This window comes from Plecotus auritus (assembly GCF_963455305.1).
Source record: "Plecotus auritus genome assembly, chromosome: 2".
Lineage (NCBI taxonomy): Eukaryota > Metazoa > Chordata > Mammalia > Chiroptera > Vespertilionidae > Plecotus > Plecotus auritus.
This window is the reverse complement of record NC_137771.1, coordinates 96204304-96217951: the sequence shown is the minus strand read 5'-3', so window position 1 is coordinate 96217951 and position 13648 is coordinate 96204304. Positions and strand designations below refer to the sequence as shown.

At 45.6% G+C, this 13648-nt stretch overlaps 1 protein-coding gene across 4 annotated transcripts in view; it reads left to right on the top strand.

Annotated features, from left to right (window-relative positions):
• Window positions 1-450: 450 nt before the first annotated feature.
• PRP4K (pre-mRNA processing factor kinase PRP4K) overlaps window positions 451-13648 on the top strand; it is a 50406-nt gene continuing 37208 nt past the window's right edge. For 2 of the 4 annotated variants that reach the window (XM_080656213.1, XM_080656212.1), the window contains exon 1: window positions 451-703. In XM_080656213.1, coding sequence (XP_080512339.1) covers window positions 561-703 — 143 coding nt within the window. In that variant the 5' untranslated portion in view covers window positions 451-560. The remainder of the gene's footprint in view (window positions 704-13648) is intronic. The other 2 variants (XR_013959934.1, XR_013959935.1) reach the window with 1 other exon arrangement.

Here is a 13648-nt window from a genome sequence, read left to right as displayed (position 1 = left end):
ACTCTAACGACTCCTGGCATTATCCCTGGATTTGGCAAAAATTGAAACAAAGTTCATGTTTTAAGTAAATGTATCAATAACGGTTACATATTAAAATACATTTACGTTCTAAGTGCAGCTCTAACTTTCCAGTATTCTCAATATGCCTTTCTACAAACTTTCCCTTAATGCTACTTCTGGTTGAATTATCTAGCCAGTAAAAAGGCATCCACGCAGCTCAGAAGCAAAATCATCATTTCGTTTGCCCTAAATTGAGAATTTTAACTCAATTTCTGGGCCTCAGTGAAAATACATGATACCGGTATCTCACGGACTCCCTTTCCTCCCTCTCCAGCAAGTTCCCAGACCTAAACGTTCCGTTCTAACGTTGACTAGCGCAGAGCGCATGCCTGTCGCTCGGCCTCGAACCCTTAGCAGTCGCCGCCCACCGCTCCTCGCGCCCCACCCCCCGCCTGGGGAAGTTGCGTCATCACGCTCGCTCGCCCTGTTCCCGGATGCACTTTTATATCTGGATTCTTAGAGCGGACTCAGAGCTCCACGGTTCCCTGCGCGCTTAGCACATGCGCGACGGCTCTGCTCCCTCTTCCTCCCTTTACAGTAGGCTCCACCGTCCGGGCAGCCGCCGCCACCGCCACCGCCACCGAGGAGTCAGGAAGTTCAAGATGGCCGCCGCGGAGGCTCAGTGTCTGCGGGAACAGTCTGAGTAAGTCTCAGCAGTACAGAAGGCCGGAGCCCTGGGGACTGCCGAGTGGCAGACGGTGGAGACTTGCACCGGCGGGCGGGAAAGTTCAGGCCTAACGGCGAGAGCCAAACTTTGCCTTTCCCCGCTCGATACGTTGTGGGGCGGGAAACGTGGGGCGCCGCGGCTGGCCTGCGAGTTCCACTCCCGGAGGCTGCGTCTGTTGAGTCTGAGGTGGCCGCGGCCTGCCGCGCGTCGTTCCTCTGGGAGGCGTGGGCGCGAGCGGCCTCTACAGGTCCCGCGCACTAGGCGGCTGCGGTCACGGTGCGGTCGCGCCTTCCTAGTCCTCCCACCTGGTCCGATCGGCGGTCCCGGGCCGCTGCACTCGAAGCCTCGGTGCTGGGGATCCGAGGAGCAGTGCGGCACCCGGGCCAGCCCTGAAACGTTACTTCCTTCCGCATGCAGTGCCGGTCGTCCTGCTACGGGGGTCTGCTTTAGAACCAGAAAACTGAGAGGAGAAGGAGTGCTAGGGTCACTCTTTTGGACCATCCCACAGCTATAGTTTGTGCACTTCATCTTGCACCCCTCTACTCTTTACAGCATCATCCACACGATATTTTATTGGCAGCTTATTTGCCAACTTGTAAACGTGAGACAAAGTAAGACCAAGTCCTTGGGTTTAAGGCCTGGCATTTTTGGCCTGACTATAACGCTTCTTTGGGAGGACCCCTGAAAGAAGTAGTGGAAATTGTCAGCTCCTTCAGACCCAAGCACTTTGTCTATAGTTAAGCTAATATAAGAATGGATATGGCCAAGTGAAATACATACCTGTATATGTTGCAGAGGCTAACCATTGCTTAACTGAAATCAGTATATTTGTTTTTCGTGTTTATGCTAGGAAATCTCAAACAAGAACATAAAAGAGAATGGATTTTAAAACAATATTCTTATATCGACTGTTTTTGCGTCAGCATTATCTGACTCGTTTCCAGACATTTTAGAAAAGCGGTAGATATATCCCAGCAACTTGGGATTGAGAGATAGGAGAAATCTTTGCCACCAGACGGCCCAACACTTCATTGCTGTGCAACCAGTGGGACTCCTCAATCATTTGCTTTACTCAGCTGGACAGTGAAGTTTTTCATTAAGGACCTTTGAAAGCTGCTTTATTATCGTCACAATTTGACTTAGAGGACAGCAAATGGAGTCTAAAGTTTTAACTAGACTTTGTCTCATTTTGTGTCTCATCGAGGTCACAGTGTGGCACTGTTACATTGTTTATGCCAGTACAGTACAAATCTTATGCTATGCAGTGGTTGAACGGAGAGGTCTGGGTTTGATTCCCCTTCAGGGCACAAGCCCAGGTTGTGGACTCATCTATGTTTCTTTCTCCCTTTCTCTCTAAAATCAATAAAAAACATTTTAAAAAATTAAAGTCCTATAGTATTATGGTTCATTCATTTTATTTCAGGAACAGTTCAGATTCACTTTGAGGAGTCATTCAGGTACATTTTATTTACATATTCAAATACTAGGTTTGATAGTAATAAATAACTTTTTTAGGCCTCTGCAATATGAGTGATACTGAGATAGTCTTTAATTCTTCCCCTTCCCCACAGAACATTGGGTATATGGAATATTTGGTTTATATGTGTTCCATTTTCTATTATTTGAAAATGTTTAACAGAAAGCAGTTGAATATGAAAGCAAGTACATGCTGCTCACACTAAATGCTGGATATACTGTAGTGTCTGAACAGTTCTTTAGAGGATACTGAATATTTATATGGACACTATTCAAAGTAGAACATTTAGAAAAGGTAAATATTAAAAAAACAGTTTTAAGCTTCCTGAAGGCTTTCTAGTGGCTTTTACATTTGTCACTCATTAGCTAGCTCAGCCTTTTGGATGGTTTTAAACATTTACTTAGAAAAAATATGTATGTGTGTTACATAAAATATATATATTTGTTAATCCTCACCCAAGAATATTTATCCCCAACCCCCCCCCTTTTTTAAGAGAGAGAATGGTAGGGAGGGGGAGAGAGAGAGGGACATATATGTGAGAGAGATACACCCATTGGTCGCCTCCCACACATGCCCCTACCGGAGCCAGGGACTGAGGTACCTGCCCTTGGTCAGTGCCCTTGATCAGAATTGAACTCTCAACCCTCAGTCCACAGGCTGATGCTCTATAGTCACTGAGCAAAACCGTCCAGGGCTAAACATTTATATTTTTACATGCATTGACTTGTTTGTACTTACCAAGTACCAGGAACTGCTCAAATCACTGAACAAATATTAACTCATTTAATCCTTATGATGGCCCGATGGTGGTATATACTGTTATTTCCCATGTTTTACAGATGATACTGAAGCACAGAAAAATTAAGTTAACTTGGCCAAGGTTGTACTAAGTGAGAGACTCAAGATTTAAACCCAGGCAGTCTGGTTTTAGAACCCAGCTCCTACCTATTGTATGGTCTGGCACTATACATTTTAAAAATAGCCTTTAAGGTTTTAAATAATTTTCATTTATTTCCAGTGTCCCAGAAAGATCCACTTTTGATGTGATAGTTCTAATTCTTTGAAATATAATCCCAAACCTGATTTAGAAAAGATGTGGGTCAAGGAAATCGTTTTAACAATAGTTGGTCTTGCCCGGCCAGTGTGACTCAGTGGTTGAGCATTGACCCATGAACCAGGAGGTCGCAATTCCCGATCAGGACACATGCCTGGGTTTTGGGCTCAATCCCCAGTGGGGGTATGCAGGAGGTGGCCAATTGATGATTCTCTATCATCGATGTTTCTCTCTCCCTTCCTCTCTGAAATCAATAAAAGTGTGTGTGTGTGTGTGTGTATATATATATAAAATATATGTGTGTGTATGTATATATGTATGTATATATCTACCCAATAAAAGAGTAACATGCTAATTGACTGTACCTTCGTGATGCCCACCAGCCAATCAGGAGTGAGTATGCAAATGAGCCCAACAAAGATGGCAGGTTAATTTGCATATGCAGGCGCTGAGCAGCAGGGGATGGGGTGGGACGCTTGTGTCGTCACCACGATGATGTAGGCATTCCGCACCACCCCAGCCACTCTTGGCCTCTGGGCAGCGCGGGAAGGCAGAAAGGCGGCTCTGGGCCGGAGCGGAAAGGTTGCTCCAGCCAGAGCGAAGGCAGTGCCGGCAGCCAGGGGAACGAAGGCCCATTCTTGCACAAATCTTCATTCATGCATCGGGCCACTAGTGTGTGTGTGTGTGTGTGTGTGTGTGTGTATATACACACTGACCTAGACTCTCGATTCCAATAATTACAGGCTGTTGTTATTCCTTGTGATTAAGCCCCTAAGTCAGTGGTTGGCAAACTCATTAGTCAACAAAACAGCAAACCACGGCTCATGAGCCGCATGTGGCTCGCAAGCCGCAGTTTGCCAACCACTGGTATAGACCTATATACCTGCTAATGTGTAGTGTTAAATTGCAAAATGTAAATTTATATATATGGAATTTATATACAGTAGTCCCTCTTTTTCACAGGGGATATATTCCCAGACCTCCAGTAAATGCCATAATCACAGATAGTACCAAATTCTATATATACAGCTATACATGTTGAAGGTTTATAGTAACCCTGCCTTGAGCAAGTCTATTGGTGCCATTTTTCCAACAGTATTTGTTCATGTCATGTCTCTTTGTCACATTTTGATCATTTTCACACTATTTCAAATGTTAGTGTTATTATACTATGGTAATCTGTCATCGGCGATCTTTGAAGTTACTACTGTAACAGCTCAGCTGATGGTTGGCATTTTTAGCAATATTTTTAAACTTAGGAATTGTAGTTTTTTAAAGACAGTGCTATTGCATACTTAGTAGACTAAAGTATAGTGTAAACATAACTTTTATAAGCATTGTGACTGTCTTTATTGTGACATTCACTTTCTTTTAGTGATATGGAACCAAACCTGCAATATCTCCAAGGTATACCTGTACTATGTTTTTTCCTATACATACATATCTGTGAAAAACTTTTGAGATTAACAATAACAACTAATAATAAAATAGTACAATCCTATCTAATAAATAGGGAATATGTTAATTGACCATCACTCCATCACAAAGATGGCTGCACCCACAGCTGAGGCCAAGTTCCCATAAGGAGCCTTAAGGAGCAATCAGCAGGGACCTGAGGCTACGCGCTCCCCCTCCCCTGTGGGGCTTGACAGGGGACCTCAGGCCGCATCCCCCCCACCCAGCAGGGCTTGATGGGGGACCTCAATGTGCACTTCGCGTCCTGGTGCTGGACTAGGGGACCTCAGGCTGCTCCCCCCGCCCCAGCGCCAGGCTGGGGGACCTCAGGCCGTGTCCCCCACCTGGTGGGACTTGACAGGGGACTTCAGGCCGCGCTCCCCACCCCAGCACCAGGCCAGGGGACCTGAGGCTGCACCCCCCTGCCTGGCGGGGCTTAAGAGGGGACCTCAGGCCGTGCTCCCCACCCAGTGGGGCTTGGCGGGGGACCTCAAGGTGCACCCCCAGTGCTGGGTCAGGGGTGACTCAGGCTGTGCCCCCCTGCCGGTGGAGCTTGACGGGGGACCTGAGGCTGTGCCCCCTCCCGGTGCCAGGCCGGGGGTCCTGAGGCTGCGCCTCCCGGCCTGGCGGGGCTTGATGGGGGACCTCAGGCCATGCCCCCCACCTGGTGGGGCTTGATGGGGGACCTCAAGGCACGCCCCCTGCCCCGGTCTGGCTGGGGGACCTCAGGCCACACCCCCCATCCTGGCGCTGGGCCAGGGGACCTGAGGCTATGTACCCTGCCCAGCGGGGCTTGACAAGGGTGGGACTGGCTGGGTCTGGATCTAGCCCATTGGTGGGGGAGGGCCAGCGGGACTGGGTCTCCCGCAATTTTGAGGTGCATGTGGGTGGGCGAGGACTTGACTCTGGGTCCTGTGGTGTGCCCCAGACTGACAGGAGGAAGGTTTTCATATACATTTTACTAATTTTCTTTCATCTCTGACACTTCTATTATAGAGAAAGGGCAAATAGCAATATTAAATTATTTCCTCTAATGAATCCCCTTTTAATGTGCTCGAATTTCGTGCACTGGGCCACTAGTCCTATATAATAAAAGGCTAATATACAAATTGTCCCCTTGACCGGGAGTTTGACCAGGGGGTGGGGCTGGCCAACCTCCTGCATCCCCTCCCCCTGGCCAGGCAGGCCCAATCAGCCCGGATTGGGGCAGGCCGGCCTGCCCCCACCTGTGCACAAATTTGTGCACCAGGCCTCTAGTTATAACAATATACTGTAGTAAAAGTTATGTGAGTGTGGTCTCTAGCTCTCAGAATATTTTACTTATTGTACTCACCCTTCTTGTGATGATACTATTACTTTCCTTATAAGAAACCTTTCCCTAAAGCTTTAGAAGAAAGTTGTTAATAATGAACCTAAATTAGCTACCTTAGCACAAGATCATTATATGTAATACTAGTGGCCGGTGCACGAAATTTGTGTACATTAAAAGGGGATTCAATTAGAGGAAATAATTTAATATTGCTATTTGCCCTTTCTCTATAATAGAAGTGTCAGAGATGAAAGAAAATTAGTAAAATGTATATGAAAACCTTCCTCCTATCAGAGTCTGGGGCACACCACGGAACCCAGAGTCAAGTCCTCGCCCACCCACATGCACCTCAAAATTGCGAGAGACCCAGACCCACTGGCCGCCCCCCCCCCCCCCAATTGGGCTAGATCCAGACCCAGCCAATTCCGCCCATGTCAAGCCCCGCTGGGCAGGGGACGTAGCCTCAGGTCCCCTGGCCCAGCGCCAGGATGGGGGGTGTGGTCTGAGGTCCCCCAGCCAGACCGGGGCAGGGGGTGTGCCTTGAGGTCCCCCGTCAAGCCCCACCAGGTGGGGGACATGACCCGAGATCTCCTGTCAAGCCCCACGGGGTGGGGGGCATGGCCTGAGGTCCCCCATCAAGCCCCGCCAGGTGGGAAGGCGCAGCCTCAGGACCCCCGGCCTGGCACCGGGAGGGGGCACAGCCTCAGGTCCCCCGTCAAGCTCCACCGGCAGGGGGGTGCAGCCTCAGGTCCCCCGTCAAGCCCCACTGGGCGGGGGGCACAGCCTGAGTCCCCCCGACCCAGCACTGGGGGTGCACCTTGAGGTCCCCTTTTAAGCCCCGCTAGGCAGGGGGGCGCAGCCTCAGGTCCCCTGGCTTGGTGCCAGGGTGGGGAGCGTGGCCTGAAGTCCCCTGTCAAGCCCCACCTGGTGGGGGGCGCGGCCTGAGGTCCCCCGGCCTGGCGCTGGGGTGGGGGGAGCAGCCTGAGGTCCCCTAGCCCAGCACCAGGACGGGAAGCGCACATTGAGGTCCCCTGTCAAGCCCTGCCAGGTGGGGGGCGCGGCCTGAGGTCCCCTGTCAAGCCCCACAGGGGTATTGGAGGGTGGCCTCAGGTCCCTGCTGATTGCTCCTTAAGGCTCCTTATGGGAACTTGGCCTCAGCTGTGGGTGTAGCCATCTTTGTGATGGAGTGATGGTCAATTAACATATTCCCTCTTTATTAGCTAGGACTAGAAGCCCAGTGTGCAAAATCGTGCAGCCCTGCTGACCCGTGCTGGTCTTTGGTCGTTATAGCGTTAGGGCCACTGGGTTTTTATAATATAGATGTTATGCCATTGACTAGTTGAGTTTAAGTTTTCCTGATTTACCTAATCAGACTGCAATTATTATTTTCTATGAAATTTGCCTTAGAGATCAACTGAGGAGGATGAATGTCTCTGCTCTATGCCTAACTCCAGTGTGGGACAACTCTAGGATTATTAAGGTTAACCTAACTGGCCCTAAGATGCTTGTAGCATTTTTATCATTAACCTAATTATTTCTTGAGATGACATTTAATTACAATAGAAACTGGGGTCATTCATGGGAATGACTCTCAAACACTGGGCATCATGATGTACATCCTTATTCTCCGAAGCATTAGGAGCTAGATAAGCTTTTGGTAATTTCTTAAGAATTTTGAGTGAAACTTGGCAGACTTGTAAATTATAGAAATTATATTAAGCTTTAGAAAAAGGTTCAAAGAGCAGGTTTTTCTTGGTGAGGGAGGTGATTAAATCATTTGGGGTATTGCATTCAAGAAATAGGTATGTGTACTGTGAAGCACTGGAGATACCTGAGCAAGAACAAAATGTTTGCTGTCAAGGGTAAGAGTATGGTATAGCCCAGGGGTGGGCAAACTTTTTGACTCGAGGGCCACAGTGGGTTCTTAAACTGGACCGGAGGGCCGGAACAAAAGCATGGATGGAGTGTTTGTGTGAACTAATATAAATTCAAAGTATAGGAGCGGAGGGGAGAGCAAGAGAACCCTCCGCTCTTTCGGCTCCGCGGGCCGGATAGAACAGCCGAACGGGCCGGATCCGGCCCTGCGGGCCGTAGTTTGCCCACGGCTGGTATAGCCAGTATAAACCATCTGTAGCGTATTGAATACAGTTTGTTATTCTATATAAACTAGAGGCCCAGTGCACGACGTTTGTGCACTGGGGTGGGAGGGGTGTCCCTCAGCCTGGTCTGCGCCGTCTTGCAGTCCAAGACCCAGGAGAGGCTCCCTCCACCACCGCTGCACTCGCCAGCCATGAGCCTGGCTTCTGGCTGAGCAGCACTCCCCCTTTGGGAGCACACTGACCACCAGGGGGCAGCTCCTGAGTTGAGTGGCTGCCCCCTGGTGATTATTGCGTGTCATAGCAACTGGTCGTTTTGCCGTTCGATTTGCATATTACTCTTACATAGGATCATTTAATGGATCAAACAAGTACTTACTGCGTTCCTTCTATAGGTTAGATAATATAGGTTTTAGGGATAGAACAGTGGATTAAACATTAAAATTTTGCTCTCATAGGGTTTGTGTTATAATAGGAAGAGACTAACAGAATTATATTAGGTAGTGTGGCAACTTGGAGAAAAATTAAGTAAAGAAAGGCAATATCTGTGTGGTAGTGTGGGTGTTGCGATGAAAATGAACTGGTCAGGGAAACTTGACTGAGGAAGTATAGTTTACGTAAAGAATTGAGGTTGGCAAAAGAACCAGCAATATACTAGGTCAGTGGTCAGCAAACTCATTAATCAACAGTACAACGATTGAAATTTCTTTTGAGAGCCGAAAACCGACTTCTGCGCATGGGCCACGAAGTTTCAATCGCACTGTACGTGCGCACCTGCACTTGGTATTTTGTGGAAGAGCCACACTCAAGGGGTCAAAGAGCCGCATGTGGCTCGCGAGCTGCAATTTGCTGACCACTGTACTAGGTGTACCAGTTAATAATGGCAGATTTTGTAATCAAAGAAAACACAATAATTTCAAGAGAAACATCAAAAGCACTTTATTCAAAGTAATGTCCATTGCTAGCTACACATTTCCCCCATTTTTAGCTAATTTGTGGATATCGTCCCAATAGAACTTTTCTTGTTTTGAGGCAAACCATTCAGAGACCCAATTTTCCTCTTCATACGTTTTGAAGTGCTGCTCAGCAAGTGCGTGTGGCATCGATCAGAACAAGTGTTAATCTGAAGGAGCAAGGTCTGGTGAATACAGTGGGTGGGTTAATACTTCCCAGGCAAGATCTTTTAACGTGTCTTTAACTGGTTTTGAAGTGTGATGGTGTGTCATCATAAAGCAAAATTACTTTGCCGTGTCTTCTGGCACATTCTGGTCTTTCATGATCAAAGCGTGGTTCAAAATTATTTGTTGTCAGTAGCGATCAGTATTAATGGTTTCACCTGGTTTTAGAAACTCATAATACACCACACCTTCCTGATCCCACCAAACGCAGAGCATTGCCTTCCTTCCAAAGAGATTTGGCTTGCAGTTGATGTTGATGGTTGACCTGGATCAACCCATGATTTTGTGCATTTTGGATTCTCAAAATAAATCCACTTTTCATCACCAGTCACAATTCGATGCAAAAAAGACTTTCATGCTGTTGAAGCAACATTTTACTGATGACTTTTTGGTTTTCCATTTGTCTTTTCTTCAGTTGATGTGGCACCCTTCTTCCTTTCTTTAAAATCTTTCCCATTTCTTGTAAATGATCTGAAATTGTTTGCTGAGCAACGTTTAATATTTCTGCAAGTTGTTTTTGAGTTTGACACGCATCTTCATCCAATACTTGTAATTGTTGGTCTTCAAACTTTTTCAGTTGACCTGGACGTTCTTTGTCTTTCACATCGAAATCATCACTTTTAAAGAGTTTAAACCAGCGTTCGCAAGTATCTTGAGATGGAGCATGTTCACCATAAGCTTCCCGAAGTATATGATAACTTTTTCTTCAAAATAAAGTAATGAATTAAAACTTCCTGCAAATGCTCTTCTTTTGGCATGAAATTTGACATTTTTAAGTGTAAAAATATCTATGATGTTAACAACTTCAGCAAATTTGACATAAGAAGTTTTGAAGCTTGCTGTCAATGCAACAAAATAGCATACATATCAAATCGCATATATATCAACACTAGAGGCCCAGTGCATGAAATTCATGCATGGTGGTGGGGGGAGTCCCTCAGCCCAGTCTGGACTCTTTCCAATCTGGGACCCCTCGGGGCATGTACGACTGCCGGTTTAGGCCCATCCCACAGTCAGACATCCATCTCGCAATCTGGGACCACTGGCTCCTAACTGCTCGCCTGCCTGCTTGATCGCCCCTGACCACTCTGCCTCCCTGCCTGATCACCCTTAACCGCCTCAGCCTGCTGGCCTGATCACCCACAACTGCCCTTCCCCTGCCAGCCTGATTGCCCCCAACTGGCCCCCTGCCAGCCTGATCACCCCCAACTGCCCTTCCCCTGCTGGCCTGATCACCACCAACTGCCCCCCCTGCCAGCCTGATCACCCCCAGCTGCCCTCCCCCTTGCAGGCCTGATCGCCCCCAATTGCCCTTCCCCTGACAGCCTGATCGCCCCCAATTGCCCTTCCCCTGACAGCCTGATCACCCCTAACCGCCTCTACCTCGGCCCCACCACCATGGCTTTGTCCGGAAGGACGTCAGAAGGTCTCCTGGTCTAATTAGCATATTACTCTTTTATTAGTATAGATATGTTTAACTCCATCTAGTGAAAAAAATCCGCATTATTAACTGGTACACCTAGTATACAACTAGCTAGGGAAAGCATTTTAGGCAGAAGAAACAGTAAGTACAAGTACCAAGGCCCTGAGGTATACCTGTTGTTCAAGGAGAGCAGAGTAGCTGAAGTGGATAAGTGTGAGAGGAAAGTAGTAGGTTCAAAATGTTGAAGTTGGGCAGATTTTATGAGGCCTTGTAAAGCATTTTAGTTTTGACTCTGAATGGAGTAGGAGGCAACAATCAAGTGTCATGCAGAGTAGTGATACGCTGTCATTTTAAAAGCATCTTCCATCATAAGGAAGAGCTCTTGACTAATTTGGAATGTAATACCAGCCTTCTTGTTAGCTTGCTGTGTGACCTTAGGCACATTCCTTAAGCCCCCTTGAACTTTAATATTTCATCAGTCCTGGAGACATAGAGAGACAATATTTCTTGAGTACTTTGTGTGAACCATTGCCAAGACAAATCTCTGATTTGTCATTACTATTATTTCCCCAGTTTTTACAGTTGAGGAAACCGAGGCACGGAGAAGCAACTTGCCTAAGGTTATACTAGGTGTGCCATGTTGGAGATGACATTTTAATAAGGTAGTTTGACTTTAGCATCCATGATCTTTGATAGTGTTCCTTAAAATAACATTCTTAGTATCAGCTCTGCCAGCTCCAGTGTCATGATGAGTAAATACATTTATTTATCCAGTATCTGAACAATAATAACAGCTTACTTTTTTGGCACTTGGTTCGTGCTAGGCATTGTTGTAAATCCTAACAATTGCCTTGTGGATCTTCACAAGCTTTGGGGTAGATGCTATTATTTTTATAATTTTTCCACTTTATACATGAGGTGCCTACAGATCAGAGAAATCTTAAACTTGCCTAAGTCTGCAAAACTAGTAAGTTGAATACAGAATTTGAATTCAGGTAGTTTGTCTGTGGAAACTGCCTAACCATCCAACTATTCTTCTTTACTTACAGGGTCTTCAGTTACTAGAAGCTTGACCTGAATTTTATACTTTGAGCACTTAGTGTTTTACCTGAAAATCATTCTCAACCTTTAAAAAGTTCTCCATACCTATCCCCATATCTTGAATTAGCCTAATTCAGTTTGTCTCGGACTTTTCCCCCTGTAAGTCAAGGTTCATATGTCTCACATGGATTGTGGCATGAAAGATTTCTGGGCAAGGGTTGCCTATAGGAGGGTGTAACCTATATAAAGGTGTAACCTATCTTCTAGTTTTGTGATTTTTCCCTCCACAATCAAGCTATGTTTTCATGTTTGTTTGTTTGTTTTTAAATATATTTTATTGATATTTTACAGAGAGGAAGGGAGAGGGATAGAGAGCTAGAAACATCGATGAGAGAGAAACATCGATCAGCTGCCTCCTGCACACCTCCTACTGGGGATGTGCCTGCAACCAAGGTACAGGCCCTTGACCGGAATCGAACCCGGGACCCCTCAGTCCGCAGACCGACGCTCTATCCACTGAGCCAAACTGGTTTTGGCATGTTTGTTTGTTTTAATACAAAGATATTATGCTTTCTTTTTCCAAGTCTTTTGAGAACATTTGATGATCCAGAGAACACTACTATATTTATCGTATCTTCTCATACCCTATTAGAAAGAAGTAAGCTCAAACTAAAACCTAACTCTCACCAGAAGACACAGCTTCCTCTGCAGCTCTATTTTAATACTTTTTTATTTCCCAGAGTCTGTAGTACCAGAAATGGATATTGGCAATCTGACACCTAAAAAATTCAAAGATCTTGCCATGTGGTATTTATGTTCTCCATATTCTGCACCCCCCTCATTGTTAATTGAAAACTTTTCAAGCAAACCTCCAGTGTGTCCTTTATTGAGCACAGACTTGGCTGGAAGGTCAGACTCTTCTTCAACCCTGCCATAATGGCAATGTCATTACATTACAGACCATCCATCCAGCAACCTTACTTTGCAGTTCCTAGGCCTTTGATTCCAGTGAGCCTATAACTGTATCTCAGCCACTTGCTCCCAGAATCTCATGCTATATCTCGTCATCTGGAATTGGTCCACCGAGATCTTAACCTTCATTAGACCAGTTATTTCCACATGTTTGATGCCCTGACAACACTAATCTGCTTACAGTTGGCTATATATAACTATGCCCCTTTTCACTTTTTTTCACCCTAAAGTACCTCTTTCTCCTGGTTAATTTTTTACTCATTCTTTAGGAGAATGTTACAGTGTTACTTTCAATTCATGTACCTTCTGATAAACATTTCTTATTCCACCCAAAGTACCTGCTTAACAAATAGCTTGTGGTTTTTTTTCCCCTGTAAGCTCGTTTAAGATACTTCCCTTGACCATTTTCAAAATGATTTTAGGTGATCCTTTAGTGTTCTGATAATGCCTTTATTCATGTCATTATCCCATAATGCCCTTATTTGTGTAATTATCATTACACTTCGTTTTCCACTGGACTATCATTTTCTTGAGGAAGGCAGGTATTGGTCTTGTACATGTTTGTTTTCCTGCTACACACCTTAATATCTACATTTAAGTATAGGTGGTTTTTAAAAAATGATAAAAGAGATTGAACAAATAGATTTATTCTTAACTTGCAAGGAGCTATTTGATAAACTTACTGAAAGTAAAGGAGTGTGCAATTTGAAGGATTTTGACAAAATAATTTATATTTTCCTCCAAAAATAGTATGATGTCCTTAATTCAGATAAATTAAAGTCTGGTTTTGATATCATAGTCTAGGATGTGATAATACAGTATGGAGTGACTATAAAGGGTAAATTTAAATACTGCTGTTGTAGCCTGTGTTTAACCTGGGAATACTGAACAGCATGGATTTAGCAAAATAATTTAG